This window comes from Beta vulgaris, chromosome 3 (assembly GCF_026745355.1).
Source record: "Beta vulgaris subsp. vulgaris cultivar EL10 chromosome 3, EL10.2, whole genome shotgun sequence".
Lineage (NCBI taxonomy): Eukaryota > Viridiplantae > Streptophyta > Magnoliopsida > Caryophyllales > Amaranthaceae > Beta > Beta vulgaris.
In genome coordinates, this window is record NC_079204.1 from 54,121,267 (window position 1) to 54,144,517 (window position 23,251).

General features: G+C 33.1%; 3 protein-coding genes across 3 annotated transcripts; all 3 read right to left on the bottom strand.

Moving 5' to 3' along the window:
• Positions 1 to 3,240: 3,240 nt before the first annotated feature.
• Positions 3,241 to 5,253, bottom strand: LOC104889538 (cytochrome P450 CYP94D108). Its single transcript, XM_010674783.4, has one exon. The coding sequence runs from the start codon at positions 4,869 to 4,871 to the stop codon at positions 3,318 to 3,320; it is 1,554 nt and encodes a 517-aa protein (XP_010673085.2). The 5' UTR covers positions 4,872 to 5,253; the 3' UTR covers positions 3,241 to 3,317.
• Positions 5,254 to 8,595: 3,342 nt separating this feature from the next.
• Positions 8,596 to 10,534, bottom strand: LOC104889539 (cytochrome P450 CYP94D108). Its single transcript, XM_010674784.4, has one exon. The coding sequence runs from the start codon at positions 10,396 to 10,398 to the stop codon at positions 8,848 to 8,850; it is 1,551 nt and encodes a 516-aa protein (XP_010673086.2). The 5' UTR covers positions 10,399 to 10,534; the 3' UTR covers positions 8,596 to 8,847.
• Positions 10,535 to 14,301: 3,767 nt separating this feature from the next.
• Positions 14,302 to 16,277, bottom strand: LOC104889540 (cytochrome P450 CYP94D108). Its single transcript, XM_010674785.4, has one exon. The coding sequence runs from the start codon at positions 16,189 to 16,191 to the stop codon at positions 14,632 to 14,634; it is 1,560 nt and encodes a 519-aa protein (XP_010673087.2). The 5' UTR covers positions 16,192 to 16,277; the 3' UTR covers positions 14,302 to 14,631.
• Between the last annotated feature and the right edge of the window lie 6,974 nt (positions 16,278 to 23,251).

The window sequence follows — 23,251 nt, forward strand, 5'->3', positions numbered from 1 at the left end:
CGCACAGGCCAGAGTCCCCACCGAGAGGGCATTATAAGCCATACACCCCGAATCCCCTCCTTCCGTTAAATCTCAAGCAAATGCTTGGGGAGTATAAATTGATCCTAGACCTTGCTCAAGAAGATGGGAAAGCTTACCACTTGACCTAACCCCAATTCCTAAACTTTAGCTTGTGTACAGTAGTCGCCAAACATAAGAGTAGTCTTAGTCTCTTAGGGCCTGTTCTCCCCAGCTTATTTTCAGTTCAGTTCAGTTCAGTTCAGTTCAGTTCAGTTTAGCTCTAATAAGTTCAGTTCAGTTCAGTTCAGCTCCAATAAGTTCAGTTCAGTTCAGTTCAGCTCCAATAAGTTCAGTTCAGTTCAGTTCAGATCAGTTCAGTTCAGTTCAGTTCAGTTCAGCTCTATTCTTTTATAACCATTTTGTTAAATATTATTATTATTATGTTGGTATAATTTATTTTACTAATTACTATTATTATTTTATATTATTATTATTTAAATATATATCATTACTATTAAGTATTATTATTATTATTATTATTATTATTATTATTATTTTATTTGTTGTTTCTATATATTTTTTTATTTATTTTACTAATTATTATTACTATTATTATTAGGAGGAACATGGTTTAGGTCAAAGCACAAATAAACCCACTTTTTTTAGCCCATAAACCAATCAAATCGCGTCAAGACGGTTTATGATGTAATTTAACCCAATCATTATTTTTATTACTAAATATTTTTAAATTATTAAATCTAATTATTAAAATAGTAATATTAATTTACTTCTTAGATATTATTGTTATTATATATCATCGTCAAGTATTAATATATTAATACAAATAATATAAAATAATTATTATTAATTATCATTACTATCATTAATTATTATTATTAATTTATGATTATTAATATTATTTATTTATAACTATCATTTAAAGATATTCAAAATACTACTATTATTATTATTCATTATTATTACTTATCATTATAATTATTATTTAATATTCATATTATTATTGTTTAAAATATTATTATATTTTATTACATTCAATTTATTTCAATGTAATATAATTCAATTCAATTTAATTCAATTCAGTTCAGTTCAGTTCAGTTCAGTTCAGTTCAGTTCAGTTCAGCTCTGATAAGTTCAGTTCAGTTCAGTTCAGCTCCGATAAGTTCAGTTCAGTTCAGTTCAGCTTTGATAAGTTCAGTTCAGTTCAGTTCAATTCAGTTCAGCTGTTTTATGCCGAAGAGAACAGGCCCTTAGTATTTGTTTGTTTTTAGTTGTACTATAACATATTTTCCCTCAACTTATCTAATTTATTCTATTTCCTTTTTGAAATATTATTAACTATTCTAAACTTATAAACTTCTATCAATTTTCTTTTCAACTTTCTAAATTTTCCTTAATTTCTCTCTGCTTAATTTGAACTTTTTCGGACTTTTCGTGAACTTTTATTGACACTTTATTTTTTCTATTCATTTATATTTTCTTAGATTTTCTTAATTTTTCTGAAAGTAAGTTGGAGTGAGCCAAACCTTACCTGAGATGATAAAATACTCTTTCTATTTTTTATTTAGTATGAACACTTGATCAAGTACAAGAAGGGGTGAATTGTAGCTGTAGGGAATTTTAAAGTAATTAAAGAAATAGGAGAGTTGACACATAAGTTTAACTTAAAAAGAAAACTTTTTAAGCCCAATAGGAAGAAAAACCTTGACCACAAGAGATTTTGACTCAATACTTCTCTCATTAGAATAGATCAAATGACACTTCATACAACCTATTACTGAACCTCACTCTATTCCTTTAGGAACTTGTTTCCCGTCACTCAATTCCCTCATAACTAGTGACACTCTCTTGACTTCACTCGAAGTCTTATCTTTCTTTTTCTCACTTGATTACAAAGATACTCTGTTATTTTTCCACTCACCCAAACACTCAAAATATTACAATTATTTGCAACTAAAAACTTTCTAAGTAATTTTGCTTTTTGAGTGCTACAAAGTTATATCTATTTTCGAACACCAATTCCTCTTTAAATAGTTGCTGCAGATTTCTGTATTTCAACTGAACTTCCCATGATTTCCTTCATGCTAGATTTTAGGACTTCGTGGCCCATGATCTTGCCCCATATCTCCCACGATTTCAGCAACCGGAGATGTAGGATAATCCACTAGCCGTTAATGGAAAGGAAAATGTTTGAGTAACCCTTAGGGTTGGCAACCCTCTTAGACACATTAGAATAAAATATTGATATGTATGTAATAAATGAGGAGAGAAGAGACATAAAAATAATATTTTAATGTATTCCTAATCAATGAAAATTCAATAATAAGAGGGTTGGCAACCCTTAGGGTCACTCAATCAATGTCCGAAAAGGAAATTCCCAGCCAGTAGTTGGTGAATTTCATGCGCCACTTCCCACATTTGTAGCCACGTTTGTTCAACCTATTTGGCACAAGAAACTCTAACAACTTAAGAATCTTTTTATTCAAAAGATTCTAAGTTACTCGATGCATCAAACATACCATATCATAAAATTGATATGATACCTTGATTAGATTAAAATTCATTAATCTTTCTTTACAAGATAAAATATAAATAGGCATGTAAGAATTAATAAGATAATATTTTTGGGATTTTATAATTTATTTTTTGCAAAATAAAACTATACAAACTACTAATCATTTGTCATCATCAAAATAGTGAATACAAAACTATTTATTTATTCATTCTTGTAACTTTACTATTAAGGATTTTCGGTGTATTAAAACTTATATGAATTTATTGATATTTATTAGAGCTTATTACAATTTATTATAACTAATACTCCCTCTGTTTTTTTTTATCATTCCTACTTTGACTTTGCACGTTTGCCAATGCACGTTTTAAAACTTAAATATCTTTCATTATATATTAGTAAAAATTATAACGATTGAATTTTAATAAAGTACTAATTGAGACGAATCAAACAAGACCCCACATGACTATGTTTTTTCTTATAAATTGAGAACATTTAAGAAGATTCTCTCTATGCATGAATAGTGTCAAGATTCTAAGTGAGAAAGATAAAAAAAAACAGAGGGAGTATTATCTTATGAGATTTAATTCTATATTTTTTACGGCAAGAAAATCCCCTCAATTGTGTAGTGTTTCAAAAGATCTTACTAAAATGGTAGCTTGAAAAGAGTTCTTCTCTGGTTGAGCAAAAGAGAAAAGTTGGCAAAAATATACAGGTCTAAATCAAGTATATATACAACTAAATTCAGGAATGAGGTACAAAGAGAATTCACTAGTAAGTTACATCTTTAAGCATTCATATGGTGGACTATTCTCTTCTTTAATCTCACTGACAAACCATTCTTCATCCTTAGTGTTAATGACAACAAATAATCAGGACGCTTCTCTTTTTCTAACACATCCACATCATATTGTTCTACCATACTAGCCACTATAGATTTCATTTGGATATAAGCCATTTCCTTACCCAAACAAACCCTTGGCCCAGCATGAAAAATTGGGTACCTAAATGGACTATTAGGTTTATAAACCTTGTTTTCCAACCACCTCTCAGGCTTAAATTCATAGCAATCTTCCCCCCAAATATCCTCCATCCGCCCCATTGCATATATATGGTACATAACAAACCAACCATTCTTAACTCTCGTCCCATCCGGTAAAATATCATCTTTCAAACACGCCTTTGTATCTACAGGTACTGGTGGATATAATCGTAACGATTCAGAGATCACTGCATGTAAATAATGCATCTCTTGCAACTCCTCATAGTCATATGTTAATCCTACCATTTTCTTGCTTCGAACACGGATCATATCAATTTCAACTCGAATTTTCTCAACAACATTCGGATTTAGCGACAATAACCAAAATAACCAACTCAAACCTGTGGACGTAGTATCTTTTCCAGCTAAAATAACACTTATAACAACATCCCTTAAGAATTTAGTTGAACTCAAGCTTGACCTATTAATATCCTCTTCCTCTATACAATCAAGAAATCGAGACAATAAATCTTCATAATCATTTTTTTTAGTCTTCTTTTCCTCTATTCTTAACCGTATGATTTGTTCAGCAAACTCGTGAACGTTCTTGATTGATTTCTTCAACTTTTTCTCTGACCCATATTTGAAAAGTTTCTTTATTTTCCACAACATAGGAAGCCCATACAAAAAACGTCCCGAACTAAGCTCCGTAGCCTCATTAAAAGCCCGCATAAACTCAGACTCACTTGAACCGGACCGGTTCAAACAACCCGGGTCAACATTAAAAGCTAACTTACAAACATTATCAAAAGCAAACCTTTCTAAAACATCTTGCAAGTCCAAAACCCGGTTCAAACCACAAGCCTCTTCTAATATTGGGTTCAGCCGAGATATTATCTCAGTCTGAACCGCATTTAATAGGAAGTTTCTCAGGGTGCGCATGCTGAACGCAAAACTCGCAGTTTTGCGCTGCAACCTCCACAAGGGGCCATCGGCATTAAAAATGCCTGTCCCCAGAAAATCGTGGAGGACGGAGAGAAAGCGGGGACCTTTCGGGTAGTTCTCAAAGCGGGTTTTGAGGATGTGCTCGACGTTGGCGGGGTTCGCGGTGATCACACCATGAGTTCCGCCAACGGGGCGGTAGAACACAGCGGTGTGGGAAGGAATAGATGACAAAATATGTGTAGTCCACTCTAGAAAACGGTGGCGGTTGGATAGGAAATCTGGTATTGTGCCCAATATTGGGTATTTTTTGAAGCTGAAAACAGTTGTTTTGGTTTTGAAGAAGAAAATATGGATTATATAGAGTAAAGTGATAAAACATAGGGTGATAGAAAGGAGTATTTGAGTGATTTCCATGGTGTTTTTGGGTATTGATAATTTGGAAATTGATATGATATGATATAATATGTATGGTTGGTGTTATTTATCTATCCGTTACAATGAAACAAAATTTTAGGAAATTGTAGTGTATTTGAATCAAAGCTTAGAGATTAGAACTTTTTCTGATTTTGGGAGTGATCAAAGCTACACTTGGCAGTTTTTACACTAATTGAAATTGAGGTTGAAATTGAAATTGGAATGCAACTTTCTTCTAGTGAATGGTCTTTGAAGACAAGTTAATGGTTGCGTTTGATTAAATTACAAAAAGTATTTTATATTTGATTTGTGTAGTTTAAACTTTTTAAAGGGAAAAAAAATGCAACTAGTGTAGTTTCGGAAATTGGAATGATTCAACAAAATGTATGATAAGGTTTTTCTTCTTCTCTAATTCTATCTTTTTCTATCTTTTTGGAAAATTTATAATATAATTGGTTAGAGGAGTGAAAATTGTACTATCTTTATCTCATAATATAAGTCCGGTTTTCTTATCACTATTTTTATTTTTAATCAATAATTATGCTCAAAATATCCTCATAAAAATAATTTAATTTTCAAAATGCCTTATCATTTCAACTTCCAATGTATAATTATTATTAATGATAAAATGAAATTTTTTTACCTATTGAACTCTTCTACCCATTAAACCATGCAACATTAATGTTAAGTTTTTTTTGTTTTTTTTTGTTAAGAAGACAAAAACAATATGAGTGTTTCACAATAAAAATGAATCCTTTTCTTCAAATAAAATAAAATTCCACTTTAATTTAATTCTTATATAAAAACATAATTGTGATTTATATTATGAGACGAGTGGAGTATATCACACATTCATACCTCTATATGCACTTGGAATACAAGACTACACGTTATACAAAATAGACCTCTCTTTAAAAAGATTAAAACACAAACTAGACTTGAAATTAAAGTAGAGGAAGCACTTAAAGGTCATTTTCAAGTTTCAACTCATGAGTCATGAGTGGGTTGATTCAATTATTCCGTATAATTAAACCACTTTTTAAAAGTAGATATTTTTAATCCAAATATCACGTACCTGTTTCAACTTTGTTTTAGTTGTATACTTCTATTATTTGCATAATGTTTACCATTCATATCTTATATTTTGATTGGTGATTTATATTTTAGGAAAAACATAGTCATATAAGATCTTGTTGACTCTTCTCAATAATATATTTTTCTAATATCAACTTTTTATAATTTTTACTTATTGATAATTGAGATATTAATGTTTGAAATAATGCATTGGCAAGCGTGAAAACATGAAATGGTGCAACTATTTTTAAACATAGGAAGGAAGTATATATCTTACTAATTTTACTACTCCCTTCGTCCCATAATATAGTGCCTACTTCATTTTTGGTAGGTCGAACTTTAAAATCTTTGACCGAATATTCTCATTTGTATATATAAAAACATATTCATGTGGGATCTTGTTAAATTCGTCTCAATGTATAGTTTCATAATATCAAATTTTTATATTTTTTATTAATACGGAATTGAAGATATTAAAGGTCAAAGTTTCGTCTTGAAGACCATGTAAAAAAGAAACAAGCACTATATTATGAGACGGAGGGAGTACTATGTGTCTTTTAAATTTACAGAATTTGATTTTACGTAATATCTTTAAGTTTTCCCTATCTTTAATTTTAAACAAAGTAAAAATTATTGAATAGTGATGTTTAATTTGTAAAGTTTAATAAGAAATAGCTTAGGAACTTTGTGTGCAAACACAAGTAGTCTTTAATTATCATATATACATCGGATCATAAATTAGACATGTATTACTTTTCTTTTAGACGTTAAAGAAATTAAAAAGGAGGACTTTCAATGCGAGATTTCAAAACATGTATCTATATAATCTATACAAATATATTAAATAAAAGGCGTCCTATCAAAGGAACTATGTCGCATGTCACTCTTCTGAAACTTCTAATACACATGTTTATAATCTCATTTAAAAAAATTAACACTATGTAGTAACTAGGATTTGAACACATAACATTCAAAATGAAATGTGAGAGTTTAACAACTAATCCACTATAATATCAATAATGCGTAATGTTTCAAAGTAAAATATAATATCAATATATATAATTATAAAGACATAGATAAACTTTTTGATCTCTAATACTTTTGTTAAGTAACAATAATCTCTTACCCTAATTCCATTAAAATTGTTATTTTTTCCCCCAGATACTTATAAGTTACTTTTAAACAATTTACATGTCAAAACGCCCATTTTTCAATTTCACACTAGACAAAATATTACAAAAGGCTAAGAAAATCAAGTATGAGATTTATGAATAATAATATATTGAGTTTTTTTTGTCAGAAACAACCTTTTAAAAGTGACATTTTGTGAGAAACAACCTTATAAATTTTTTTTTTGTAGGAAACCACCTTTAAACTCTATTTTCTTGTTAGATCAAACATGTCAACTATTTTTCGACATTGACTGATTTTTTTCATTGACTTTTTTATACCCCTAATCTCCTCATTTTCCCTCCAAACTCTGTCTTATATAACCACCCTCTTTCAAACTAAGTAAACTATTCCATCTCTCCTCTCTTGCACTTCATGGGCATTGAAGAAAAGCATTGAAGTCTCTTATTCGACATAAATCAAAATTGTATTTGGATTTGGGGTGTGAGAAAGAGTGCTTAAGTGTGGAAGAGATGGGAATAAGCTAGGTTATATAACGGGAAATATGGAGGGAATGAAACTCCAAAACAAATAAAAGAGACGGAAGAGGGGGTAAAAAAAGTTCACGCCGGAAAAATTCAGTCAATACCGGAAATGGTTGACAGGTTTGCTCTGATAAAAAATAGAGTTTAAAAGGTTGTTTCTCACAAAAATGTCACTTTTAAAAGGTTATTTTCGACAAAAAAAACTCTAATATATTTGATAATTGTATATGACCGAGACATCGCTCAGGCTAAAATACTAGTAAATATATTAAAAGACGTTCTTAAACAAATAACGTTGCCACGTGGCGCTCTCCCTAAGAAAATTTTAGTTCATATAATTTATGTACAATTAAACAATTAGAAATTGCATAGTACATGTTTTGATCATGTGACCTCAAGTTCATATACTAAAGTTTTGACCATTAAACCAAGTTGTAAATGTTAACCTTTGTAAATTTTGACTATAAATTTCCATCTTATTATTGAAGACATTACATGTGGAACTGTGAGATATTATTATATTCATCTCAATATATTTAAAATATATTTTAATTTTAATTTTTTATTATCAATTCAATTTTTTTTGTTGAAATTAAGATTAATTCTTGATTCAAAGTCATACGATATCTACAATAGAAGTCAAAACTAAACAAATACATATCAAAGTGAAATAAATCAATTCTAATATGACAAAACCACGATCATTGAGTAGATCTAACTCTTCTGAAAACCCTCGTCTTTCACATCGTTGTCTAATGCAACCTTCTACAAGGGGGTTTGTTGATCTTTTGTAGTTTTGAAGTAGAATTATTAGACTTAATTCAAGTGATTGTAAACGAAGTTTTGAACTCTTGACATCTGTTAAAACTCCGCACAAATTTCGATGAACAAATAAACCTCTTGAATTATACAAAAACCCAAAAACAAAATCTTAAAACTCTGACATGGAGAGAGATAAAATCTAATATATGAGTAGTTATAATTGAATATATGGGTAGAAAAATTCTCCATTAGAAAGAGAATGAAGTTTATTGGAAACATAAACATAAAAACTAGTAACTTATTATCAATACATAATCAAATATCTATCGTAGAAGTGAAAAGTTTTTTAAAGAAGTAACTTTAAAACCCATAACTTCATGGTACAAATAATCATATAACCTCCTCATATCAAAAATGAAATAAAAATACACATGTAGAAAAATCTCTAATCAATTGATCATAATTCTTCAAGGCATTTAGTTCATTTATGATTCCTGTGCCTTCACTCTCACAGGGAGTCCATTCTTCATCCTTAAAGTCAAGGACAACATATATTCTGGACACTTTTCTTTTTCTATCACATCTACATCAAATTGTTCCACCACACAAGCTACTATGGACTTCATTTGTAAATACGCCATTTCCTTACCTAAACATATCCTTGGACCCGCATGAAAAACCGGGAACCTAAACGGGTTATCCGGCTTATACAACCCGTTTTGATCGATCCATCTTTCGGGTCGAAACTCCAAGCAATCCTTACCCCATATACTTTCCATTCTCCCCATAGCATACGTATAATATGTAACAAACCAACCTTTCTTAATCTCTATTCCACTAGGTAAAATATCGTCATCCAAACATGCCCTCGTATCTACCGGTACAGGAGGGTATAATCGTAAACTCTCAGATATAGCCCCGTGTAAATAATTCATCTCTTTTAATTCATCAAAATCATACGTATCTCCGATCTGTTTACCAGCTCTACTTCGAACCTCACCCACTTCAGATTGAATCTTTGTTAGAACTTCCGGATTTTTAGCTAACAACCAAAAAAACCAACTTAACCCTGAGGATGTCGTATCCTTTCCAGCAAGAATAAAACTTATCACAACATCCCTTAAAAAATTACAATCTTGTGTACTACTTTCATCCGCAACAATGAAACGTGACAACAAATCTTGGTAATTTAACTTAGTATCACTATTATTATTACGTGACATTTCCTCTAACCTTGTTTTTATGATCTTATCAGCAAATTTATGAACACTCTTAATTGACTCCCTTAATCTTTTCTCCGACCCTACGTTAAACAACTTCTTGATCTTCCATAGCGTAGGAAACACGTACAAGAACCGCCCCGCCGTAAGCGCGGCGGCGTCTTCGAAAACCCGCATGAATTCGGACTCACCCGACCCATGACCCGTCAAGCAACCCGGGTCAAAATTAAATGCCAACTTACAAACATTATCAAAAGCGAACCGCTCAAAAATATCTTGCAAGTCCAAAATCCGGTTCGAACCGGAAGCATTTTTTAAAAGAGGTAAAAGCCGGTTTGTTATTTCACACTTAATACTATCTAAGACAAAGTTCTTAAGGGAACGTTTGTTGAACTCAAAGCTAGCAGTCTTACGTTGCATGCGCCAATGTTGGTCGTCGGAGTTTAAGATGCCGGTGCCGAGGAAGTCATGCAGGAGAGATAAAACGCCCGGGCCTTTCGGGTAGTTTTCGAATCGAGTTTTGAGGAAGTGTTCGACGTTGGGAGGGTAGGCTGTGATGATGCCTTGGACTCGGCCAGGGCGAAACGTTGTGTGGGTTGGGATTGGGGAGAGAACCTCGGTGATCCAGTCGAAGTAGCGGTGACGGTTGGCTAGAAATGTTGGGAGTGTGCCTAAGAAAGGGTATGTTTTGAAGCCAACATTAGGTTGTTTTTTGGACTTGGTAAGGTGGTTATGTGTGAAGTAGAGTGAGGAAAGAAGGATGAAAAGGAGGGTAATAAGTGGAAATAAGTAAAGAGAGGTGAAGATTTGCTCCATATAATTAATTTTGAACTCGAAAAAGCGAGGACGTCTGCCTCTCAGTTCACCTCCTGCATCCCTTAATCAAGAATGAAAAAACAGTATGGAGCATAGACAATCAAAATGAAGGAAACTAATTCTTGTTTTGTAGTTCTAGTTTTAGAAATTTATGTGATGTTGATAAGATGAGGATGGCCAACGTAGTTAAAGTCCACAATTTGAGGCGCATAACATTATTGATTAGTAAAATTAGTACGTTGATTGTTAATTGATGCTTCCTTCATTCATTGTTGTTGTTTGATATTTTATGTTGAAACTTCCTCCATTTGACTGAATTTTGTTTCTATTAATCATAAACGTTTTCCTCCCATAGTCATACGCTTGAAGATAGTGAGTAATCTATACAAATATATTAAAAAGTGTTGTTAAGCAAACTTACATGTCATATAGTACTATTCATTTGGTTATTTCATTATATGTCATCAACATACATTAAAAAAATTAGAAGCATGCTCCGCATAAGATTCGACCTACATAACCTTAAGTTAATATAATAAAGTTCTAACCAATGAACTATGCAATGGTAGATGCTACTATTTTAACATGAAAATATTAAGTGCTCGGGTCATCGTTGGGTCTAATAACTAGTTTTTGATCGAAAAGAGGAAAACAAAAATGTGATGCGAGATAGTAGATTAGTGGTGTACGGATATTACCCAAGTGTAATAGCGGACACTCCCAAGAGGTCCGCGAACACTGTTAAGGTCTTAAGGACGCGAGCATATAAACATCATCTACAGCCCCACAAGCAAATTCACTGATGTGGACAGACAACGTCGTTGGCGGTCGCCTAACAAGACAAAATACAGGAATATTCCCTTTTATCTGGTACATGCATCATAACCCTACAGGTATTGAAGGATTACACGCCTTGTCAGAGGAATAGTACTTCTACTATAAATAACCCACCAGTACCATTTCTGCAAGTACATTTACAGACACCTAAAATAGCTTATCTTTCTCTCTGTACTTTCTCTCTCTTAAATTTCCTCGTGGACGTGTGCTAACTTGAGCGTCGGACGGGGTTTTCTCGCATCCTCTCGAGGGTAGTTTACGTTTCCTTTCTGTGCAGTTATTCACCAGCGGACACTAACTCCACTTACTGGCGGAATCTTCTCAAGACCGTCAACCTGTTCTACGATCAGAACAAGTGGGTAATTCTTTTTTGAGGGCATAGTAATTTATAGTTTAGATATCGTCCAAACTCTCAAAAACAGTTAGAACTAATCTGTGACATCCCTAAATAAGAAATGAGTAATGTACTTTGAAGCCAATGACACCTTTTACAAAAAATTGTGTTTATTGAATGTTTATACTTTTTTAACCATGTAAGGGAACCTATAGTAAAAAATGAAAGTAAAATTTTTACCCGGTACTTTGCCTTATTTTCTCCTAATGAAAGTAAAGTTTCGATCTTTAGCCTACTCTATATCCTAATGTTTAAAGTAGTTTAAATTCTTTGTGAGTTTGACTGTTCCTTTTTCTCTGATTACTTTTCAAATTCCTCATTAGCAAAGCTAATTAAACCCAATTAGAAAATATTTTTGTTTGAATCCACTTATCCACAGTTCAGCAGAAAAATGTGTTCTTGCTTTGAAGCTGACTTTTCTTCCTCGATATGTCAAAGTTGTCATCTTTGATCTGTTTGTCAAACTTCTAGTGGCTTCTCAACGAATTAGAGACGTGTGGTTTAATTTTTTCAGGTTGGTCTCTTAATTATTATTGCATATTAGCTAGGTCGATAAGTCTAAATTTTGTGTGTTGGGCTGTGTTAATACTAAATTACTAATTAAGTTGCAAAATGGTCCATCATTTTAATTAACATGATTATCCGCTTGATCATGATACATTCGTATGTCATAATTAACCAATTTAGCAGATTTTGTAAGATTAAAGATCGATCTAGGAGGAGCCTAGCTTGAGACTGTTATGACTTAGAGCATACACAATGGTTGATCCAAAAATTTGAATCATCAATTATTTTAATATTTCCTCTCTCTTCCACCTCACTTATGACCTATCATTAGTTTTTATGCTTTTTTTACCCACAATGGATGATCTACAATTTAGGGCTTTTTAACCATTGGATTGATTTTTTTAATACCATTAGATTGTTGCCAACTCACCATACATGGGGCCTACCAATTATTCTCTTTCATGAGTTTTAACTATGATCCAACAATGATAGATCATTGTAATGATCTGATCATCCTTCTCTCTCTCCTCTTTTTTTCTCTCTCCTAATTCTTTATATATTTTTCTCCCTCTCTCCTCATAATCTAGTTTGTAGATCATCCAATGGGCTCACTCTTACAAGATTATGATCAAAAGTCTGGACTTTTGAAACAGTAATAGTTTGGACTAGTAATATCAACTTTATTTCTAATTGATAAATTGGCTTGTTGTTGCCAATCAGTTTACTGCATAATTTTAATTGTATGTGTTTTTGATCCATATGAGTCATGAAAACAGTACAAAGTACAGATAAGGAGAGGGGATTCGAACTTGTGACCTATCGTTCACTGCATCTCAATTTTAATCACTAGGCAAAGACATCCTTAATTATGTTGGCAATAATCTAGAAAGCTGATTGTTGTGGGTTCTCCTGCAAAGTCTAGTTCAAGTGTTGAATGCCAATTTTATTTTCCACCCGAAGAAATGGTGACTATTCTTTGTTCCATTTATTCTACTCCCTCCTTTACAATATTATATACGTAGAGACTTTTTATTTTTCTCACAAAAGTAAATTAGAATTTATTAACATAATTTTTATATATTATTCCATCCGTCTTAAAATATAGTTCCCATTTTCCTTTTTTCACGGATATTTATGCAAGTAGAATTTAAGAGGGATAGTAAAGATTTTTTGTTTATTTGAATAAATGTTGTATGGGAAAAGATGATTTTAGGAGAGAATGAATAATAAATGGTGAAAGAGCATTAATTGTAATACTTCCTCTGTTTCAGTTTAATCGCAACCAATGTTATCAGGATCGGGATCCTACTTTGGATCGTAGGGGTTGGTAGAACGAATCGGTGGGATCGGATCGTAGGATCGTAAGATCCTACATTTCGGTGAAATAGCGATAATTATACTAAAATATGGTGAGAACCTCATGTTAAAAATTTACACATATTAATAATGAATTTTTTAATTAGCAAATGATGATAGTTTTTCAATACTACAAGATTGAAATAACATGCAACCAAAATCTAATACTAGAAATATAATATGTGAAATTACTTTATGATTTTTATACGTTAGAATCGGATCGTAGAGTTGTAGGATCGTAAAATAGTGTGAAGATCCTACCATGTGATTTTTTGTGGTTGGGCAGGATCAAAAGATCCTACAAAATTAAGATACTACGTAGGATCGGGATTGGTGAGGTCCTCTAGGATCGTAAAATTGTAGAATCGTAAGATCCGGATCGGGATTTTAACAACAATGATCGCAACAATTCACTTTTCACGCTTGTCGAAACATAACTTTGACGGTTAATATCTACTATAATATATATGTAAGAATTATAAAAAGTTAATATTACGAAAGTATTTAACGAGACTAATCTAACAAGATCTCACTTGACTATGTTTTTCATTATGTATAAAGTTCAAAATATTAGTCAAAGTATATACAGTGAATAGTGCAAAATGTTGACTGTTGCGATTAATTCGAAACGGAGAAAATATTTTGGTTGAATAAACAAAGGAAAAAACAAATTTCAAGAAGCAAATAAATGCTGGGACACGGTTTTTCTAGACAAATTACGGAAAAATGTGAAACTAAATATAAAAATGGGAACTATATTTTGAGACACCCAAAATAAAAATGAAAACTGTATTTTAGGACGGAAGAAGTGATATTAACCATACGGACCATTCTAAGTTTATTACTCCACAATAACCCATATTAACAATTTAACATTATTGTACAATTTATTACATGATCTCCATCTATCAATAGAAAAGCGAATCGAAAGAAGCCCTTTATAAAAACTCCTAAAATTTAATTGCTTTATTTATTCCTTTTCTACCTCCACAATCAGCACAAAGTTTATTTGTCCTTTATAACTTTCAAAATAAGTGGGCTAAAATAAGGAAAAACAAAAAAGATCAAGATACAAAATACACATGTAGCTAGACAAACCACTATATCTCTAGTCAATTAACCATCATTCATAGCATTTGTTATTTCCTTGCCTTCACTCTCACAGGGAGTCCATTCTTCATCCTTAAAGTTAAGGACAACATATATTCTGGACGTGTTTCTTTCTCTACCACATCTATATCAAATTGTTCCACCACACAAGCTGCTATAGATTTCATTTGTAAATACGCCATTTCTTTCCCTAAACAAATCCTTGGACCCGCATGAAAAACCGGAAATCTAAACGGGTTATCCGCCTTATACAACCCATTTTCATCGATCCATCTTTCGGGTCGAAATTCCAAGCAATCCTTACCCCAAATACTTTCCATTCTTCCCATAGCATATGTATGATATGTAACAAACCAATCTTTCTTAATTTTTGTTCCGCTAGGTAAAATATCATCTTCCAGACACGCCCTTGTATCAACAGGTACAGGAGGATATAAACGTAAAGTCTCAGATAACGCCCCATGTAGATAGTGCATTTCTTTTAACTCATCGAAATCATACGTATCACCAATTTCTTTACCAACTCTACTACGAACCTCACTAACTTCAGCTCGAATCTTTGTTAGAATATCTTGATTATTAGCTAACAACCAAAAAAACCAACTTAATCCAGATGATGTTGTATCCCTTCCAGCAAGGATAAAACTTATCACAACATCCCTAAGAAAATTACAATCATGTGTACTACTTTCATCCGCAAAAATAAAACGTGACAACAAATCTTGGTGAATTATATTATGATCACTATTTTTATTATTTTCTCGTGACATTTCTTCTAACCTTGTTTGTATAATCTTATCTGCAAATCCATGAACAATCTTAATTGACTCCCTTAATCTTTTCTCCGACCCTACGTTAAACAACTTCTTAATCTTCCATAGCATAGGAAGCACGTACATAAAACGCGCAGCACTAAGCGCGGCAGCTTCTTCGAAAGCCTGCATGAAACCGGACTCACCCGACCCATGACCCGACAAGCAACCCGGGTCAAAATCAAACGCCAACATACAAACATTATCAAAAGCGAACCGCTCAAGAATATCTTGTAAATCCAAAACCCGGTTCGAACCGGAAGTTTCTTTTAAAATAGGTAAAAGCCGGTTTTTTATCTCACACTTTACACTATCTAAGACAAAGTTCTTAAGTGAACGTTTGTTAAACTCAAAGCTAGCGGTTTTACGTTGCATGCGCCAAAGTTGGTCGTCGGAGTTAAAGATGCCGGTGCCGAGGAAGTCATGCAAGAGAGATAGTACTCGTTGGCCTTTCGGGTAGTTGTCGAATCGAGTTTTGAGGAAGTGTTCGACGTTGGGAGGGTAGGCGGTTATGATGCCATGGATTCGGCCAGGGCGGAAGAATATAGAGGTGTGTGTTGGTAGAGGAGATAGAACTTCGGTGGTCCAATCGAGGAAACGGTGGCGGTTGCGGAGGAACTCCGGGAGTGTGCCGAAGAATGGGTGAATTTTGAAGCCATTATTAGCTTGTTTCTTAGAGTTGGTAAGGTGGTTGATTGTGAAGTATAGTGAGATGATAAAGATGAATAAGAGAGTAATAAGTGGGAAGAAGAAGGGTGAGGATAAGATTTGCTCCATAGAGTGTTTTGGTGATCTCACAAATTAACAAAGATAAAGCAAAGAAAATAGAATTTTGTAGAGAAAGTATTCTACCTTTTTTGTAATATTCAACTCAAAGATAACTAGCCATTAAATAAGTTTATAATAAATACTCCCTCCGTTCTAAAATATAGTTTTCATTTCTATTTTTTGGAATCAAATTTTAAAATATTTGACCAAATATTCTTACTAATAATATATACAAAAAAACATATTGATCTTGTTAGATTGATCTTGTTAGATTCATCTCAATGTATAAATTCATAATATCAACTTTTTATATTTTTTACTAATAAGAAATAGAAGATATCGTAAGTCAAAGGTACGTCTTGGAAACTGTGCAAAATAAAATGGGAACTATATTTTAGGACGGAGAAAGTAGGACACAACTCGTACTTAGTGGGAAATCATGGTCCACGTTTTTTCCTCCACTAACTTACTAACCAAATATCACTAACTTACTAACCAAATATCACTAACTTACTTCTACGCAATCCTAGGATACTACTTTTATTTAGGAAAATAAATTGCCACTAAGCATTAATAAGAGATTCCACTAAGGTAGTGTTTGGAAACTTGTATTTCATTTCAAATAATGGAATTGAAATCTAGAATTTAAAGTTTGTATATCAATTCCTAATCATTGTTTTGTAAAGGGGGTTTGATAGAAGAGAGATAATAGAGGTTTAATGGAGGAGAGAGAAAAAGTGTGGGTTTACTAAAGGAGAGAGAAATAAATATTAGAAAGAGAATGAGTGAAGTTGGGATATAGATACTCATGGAGTTGAGATATATATGAGGAGAGAATTTCAAATGACAAGGTAATAACTTGAATTTCAAATTCTACTAATATAGGCTTTTGATAAGAATTTAGTCAAATTCCATACTTTCAAATTCCATGTCATCCAAACAATAGATTTCATCCAAATTCAGGATTTGAAATGAAATCTTGCTATCCAAACATAGCATAAGTGTACTCCTACTTTGAAGGATGACTTTCAACACTCTCCCTTTCTTCAAAGTTTGTCACTCCCATATGTGATCTGAAGTACTCATGCTTACCAAGTGGAAGTGCCTTGGTCTTAATGTCTGTCACTTGCTCCTTTGTTCCACAGTGCTTCATTTCAATTGATCCTCTTGCAACAATGTCTATGAAGATTATGATGACGATGGTCCTGATATTCCTCTAAGCCTCTGCCGTGATGGGGAGAAATTGGACCAAATTATTATACTTTTCTATTATTGCGCAAAGAACTTCAATACACTAGTAGAATAAATGTTATTTGCTGCGGTTAAAAAATGCCCTATTGCTGCGTTTTTGGGCGTGCAACAATTAAGGGCGCAGCAATAGGTAATAATAATATTGCTGCGGTTTTAAACCGCAACAATATTTGAGGCGGTTCTTAGGCCAAACCGCAGCAATATTATAATTTTTTACCTGTTTAACACATAATATTGCTGCGGTTTCTAGCCCAAAACCGCGGCAATATTATAATTTAAAAAACAAAAAGGTAATATTGTTGCGGTTTATATGTTAGGACCTGCAGCAATATGCACTAAACAGGTAAAAAAAAAATTCTTAAAAAAATAAAAAGAACAGAAAAAAACGAGCAAAGGCAATTGAAACTATAATCAACCCAGATCTAAAAAATAAATCAGCATCAATAACCAAACTAGATCTAAAAAATGAAATCAGCATCAAAAACCAAAATTAAACTAATTTATCAATAACTCTGCTATTAACATAATTTATCAAAAAAAAAACGGAAAAGAGATCTAAACATCATATCTGAATAAAAATGAAAAAACTGGAAAAAGGAAAAAAAAAATCAGATCTAAACAAAGCAGCGCCGAGGTCTTGAATTGTGAGCGACGGCAAGGTTTCAGACTGAGCGACGACGAGGTTTCGGACCGAGTGACGGCCAGGCTTCGCACTGAGCGACGGCGAGGCTTCGCACTGAGCGACGACGACTTGTGGGGGCTCCGGACTGAGCGACGACTTTGCGAGCGGTGGAACGATAAAGGCCATGTATTTCGCGAGCGGTGGAACGATAGAGGGAACGAAGACTATCGATAGCGTCTACGCGAGCCACGAATGTCGCCGTGTATTTCCGGCGAAGATACTGGACATAGAGGCCGTGTATTTTCGGCGAAGAAAGAGGAGAGAGAATGCAGGAGGGTTAAGGGTAAAGGGTGAAGGAGAGAGAAAGCATGAGGGTGAAGGAGAGAGAATGCAGATCTGCGAAAATGAGAGAGGAAGGAGTAGAGTGAGAGGGAGGGGGGGAGAAGGAGGGAGGCGCGGCTTTTTGGTTAGATTTAGGATTTTGTAAAAAAATGTTGCTATTTGACCGATTAATATATATTAAGCCTTTATATTGCTGCAGTTTCCACGTTGGACCGCAGCAATATATTAAAAAAATGTTTTTTTAATATATTGTTGCGGTCCTACGTGGAAACCGCAGCAATATTAGCTGGTCTGGGCTCCACATTTTGTTCAAAATTAATCCGTTGGGCAATATTGCTGCGGTTTTGGGCGGGAACCGCGGCAATATTGTCGATTTCTATTTTTTTTTTTCGTGTTATATTGCTGCGTATAGGTAAAACCGCATCAATATCACCGTAGCAAATAACATTTATTCTAGTAGTGATAGAGTTCTTGAGATTTAAATTTCTGCCTCTTGTCTTTTACTGGACTCTATGTGCTTATCTTCGTTTAGTATTTTGTATTTTAATGTATTCATCAATTAAATTTAGTTGTTTTACGATTAATTACATTTTCTTACTCCAACTTGTTGTTATGAAAAGTAGAAATTGGAGAATTTGACCTCTAAAAGTGCGAGATCATAGCTTCACCAACATCATTTTGGAGTTTCACAATCTCACTTTGATCAACAAGATGAAAAAGGGTCACTTTTTATCATAAAAGTTGATTATGTTCTCCAGGACCTTGCTCATGTTAGTAGTAATTTTCGTTTATTAATTTGGTTTCATGTTAAGAGGGACGGTAATGATGTTGCCCTCATCACTTTGTTAAGTTAATGCCTTTTGGAGCATAGCAATGTTAGGATAATCACACGTCGTAAGAGATATGATCATCTGTACTCATGATGGACTTTGTAGTAATGCACAAACTTTTCCTCTAGGAAAAATGTTCCATTTCAGACAAGCCACAATTATTGTAATCATATACTTAATTTTTAGGCTAACATTCACAAACAAAAAAGAGAATTATTTGATTGTCGTATCTGATTCCACCTTATTTTCTACTAATCAGTACTAAATTGCTTCGATGGTTTACTGGGCATGTAGATGTTAACTTCACCAAAAAAAAACCATATTTGTTCAACATCAAAATGCTTCACGTCTCTTTGATTTCTAACAAAATTTCATGACAGACTAATTCATTATGACTAAAATAATTCATATCTTGGGAGTAAAATTAAGAAACAAACAAAAATAGTGCAAAGCCCAGTGAATGACATAATATATAGGGTAGAAGATCTCTATTATATAAGCCAAGGGAAGAAGTATGGTGTCCTCTTTTGAAGTGACTAAAATTCCCTTAATGATCTAATTAATGGAATGAAAAAAATTACAAAAGCAAATCATTTAAAAATTCTCATTCCAACTTGCCATTTAAAACAAGTTTAAAATGGTATATACATCAAATACTTCAATCAAAAATTAAATTGACAAAATATTTATACCTTATAAAAAAAGATGGCATGCATAACGTGCACATAAAAAGTTTGAACATTCACTACCTTTAATACTCTTTAATTCAGTTAAACCAACTCATTATTTTTGTTCTTTCTGTTCAATATTCATTCACAAAAAAATTAATGTTAACAATCACTCACAATCTTTTTATTTTTTTACATTAGCGAATTAATATATCTAAATTCATCTAATTGTTGAATTTTTCACATTTAAGTTTAATCATAAATAAAGTACGAATGAAGTATCTAATAAAATAACAAATTTTGAAATTAAAGCACGCATCGCGTGCATATGAAGGCTAGTTAGATCATATTAGATCATATCAGATCAAATGAAGTAGGAGACTCGACCCATGTAAATGTTCTCACTTGGTCATCAAGTTGTGACGGACCTCGATAAAACGAATCAAACTTCTCCGTTTTTAAATCATAAACATAAGCTTCGAAGCCATTGGCACTTGTTGCAAATAGAGAGATATATATCCTGATCATTAGTGTAGTAAATGCAGTTAGGCTTAAAGCCATGAGAAACAGAGTGACTTTCATTTACCTCCACAGAAAAGGAAGAATTCGAACCGATGAAAATCGATGTATTTCCTAGGCTTTGCACTTCCTCGACCTTTCCTGTCTTAACATCCAACTCAAATACCTCAAAGTGTGTTGTGCAGCTACGACTAGAGGGGTAGATGAGGGTGTGCAAGGAGCCCAACAGCACAGGGCCCCCAAAATTATAAAGGTCCCAAAATATATTATTTTGAAATTTTTACTTCATATTTGAAGAGATCACCCTTGTTTCCCACCCTTAATAAATTTGTCAATGGTTTATCTTTAGATTTTCAACTTTCCCTCTTTAGAACTCTAACTTCCATCTTTATTTTCTATAAATTAGGGCCCAATTTTCATGTTAAAATCGGCGCCCCAAAATCTTCCAGACGGCACTGGCTACGACGACGGACGACATTTCTCAATGTCACTAGACATATAGCCAACAACTTACCTTGTGATTCAACCAAGTAAAAAAAGGGAACTTCGACCTCGTCATGATCTTCGTTGCAATTAAAATGTGCGTCAATCCATTCTTGCATAGTACTATACTCTATTCTGCGTTCAATCGATAAATCACATAGCTCTTGAAAATGAGTATTGTTTCCTCGATTTGTTTCAAATTTCACAACAAGGCCATCCATATTAATACCATAAAACTCTCCTTGATAAAATGTTATATCATGACAAGGCGGAATTAGAAAGCCATGTAATGTTATGTCTAATTGTGGTCCTAGAATAGGATCCATCACTTGAATCCACCCATCATCGCCGTTCTTCCAGAAAACTTGGTGATCCAAAGAAAGGAAGACGACGAAATCACGAGTACTCGAGGGGTTAGCTGATAAGACAAATATGTCATGAAAGTATTCAATACCCTGGTGCACAGGAGGTAATTGTTTGATTCTCGAGAGCTCTATTAAAGCACCGGAGAAGGGGTTAAAGAGCGAGAATTTTTTATTTTCTAACATAACGAGTAGCCATCCATGCGACGATAGCAACCTATTCTTGTCATCGTCGTTGTCATTGTCATTGGATCCATGATATGATGAATTAGGAAGATCAATGTGACGAACCATGCGCTTAGAAAGGCTGTACAATTGGCGCCTATTCGAGGAATCGCCGCCTTTCTTAGGTAGTAACAGCAATGGAAGTGTATGCTCGTGTGCCAAACATGATTTGCCAACATTATTGTTCATGTGAGCTCGGAATTTAGCCTCCTTGGCAGCTGATCTCCATTGAGAACAAATCCAGTAGAATGTTTCAAAATCTTCGTAAAGCTCCACATGTTCTGCAATCTTAGTGATCAAGTCTTTTGGCAAATTACTCCAATCAGCCATGTCTTATTTGATACTTCAACCAAAACCTTAAAAAAAGAACAGAGTAAATTTGCAATTGTCAGTGTACAGTAATCATCAAACATAAAGCAGGAGAGACAAGCTAACAGGGGCGGGCATCTATGGGCAAAAATAATGGGGCTATGTACAATTTCCTTAATGAGGCCCTTTTATTTGTAGTTCAAAAAAGAAAGAAGTATAAGTTTCGTATTTACAGCTTGCTAATGACGACTATTTTCAAAAGTTTAAAGAACCAAACTTTGATGAATTTCATGTTCTCATTGTTCCTTCCCTTACACTTTTACTACTGATCTTCAAACAATTAAAATTAGATATATTTTGGGGGCCCTATTCCGTCGCCGTGATTGTTTGGGCCAAGAATCACCCTGCAAGCTAAGAGTCTAAGCATCAAAACAATCGTCTAGTAAATCCAAAATTAACACTAGAAAATTCAATCCTCAACCTTTAAAAAGTAAAATTGAACGTAAATATCTCTTACAGTTTATTTGATAGAAAAGATTTGGAAGGAAAAGAAAGGAAGTGGAAGGAAATTTATTACTTTCCAATGTTTGGTTTATTAAAAAAAATTAAGTGAAAGGAAATGGGAGGAATTGGAAGGAAATACTTTTTAATAAAATTTCACTTTCCTTTCCTCCCAAAAGCTGGGGAATTCGGAAGGAAAGAGAAAATTTATACCAAAATGAAAATTTAAGGTTTTTTTCTTTCTCTTCCATTCTTTTCTTTTCTCTTCCCTTCCTTTCTCTTCCCTTTCTTTCCTTTACTAAAAATGAACTAAACACACTGTTATTGTTGCATTGTCTTTATTCCTCTAATTCTTTTCATATTTCAATACAAGAAACGCTCATTACTCACACAACAGGAGTCGCCCACCTTCTTGTATTGTTTTTCTTACAATAAAGTGGGATGAAATGAATAACAAAGTAAAAATTAATGTTATGAAATCATTGAAACGGTAGGTATTTGAGACATTTTATTGTATACTCATAAATTTTAAATTTTTAGCATACTTCTTAAAGACTAACTTTTTTATCTTAAAAAGTAAATATAATGTAGTATATCCAAATCATCCGGAAACTTTCTCTTCTATCATGGATAAATTATGATTGCCATGCGTAAAAAATTAAAAACTCCATGAAGATAGAGAAACCGAAAAATACAAAGGACGTATTTTTTTATAATTAAATATTAATAAAATACTCATTGAGACGAATCAGACGAATCAAACAATATTCGACATGGTTTAGTGCCAAGATTCTAAATGAAAATGATAAAAAAAAAATACAAAGGACGTACCAATTAAAGAACTTAAACATTGAGAGTTTTTTTTTTTTTTTTTTAAGGAAACGGGCAATAGTATTTATTAATCAAACATCAAACTCTACCAAAATTAGTATATTAATTAAAGAACTTAAAAGATTG

Coding starts and splice junctions, on each gene's coding strand:
- LOC104889538 (XM_010674783.4), bottom strand. CDS start 4,871: ATGGAAATCACTCAAATACTCCTTTCTATCACCCTATGTTTTATCACT.
- LOC104889539 (XM_010674784.4), bottom strand. CDS start 10,398: ATGGAGCAAATCTTCACCTCTCTTTACTTATTTCCACTTATTACCCTC.
- LOC104889540 (XM_010674785.4), bottom strand. CDS start 16,191: ATGGAGCAAATCTTATCCTCACCCTTCTTCTTCCCACTTATTACTCTC.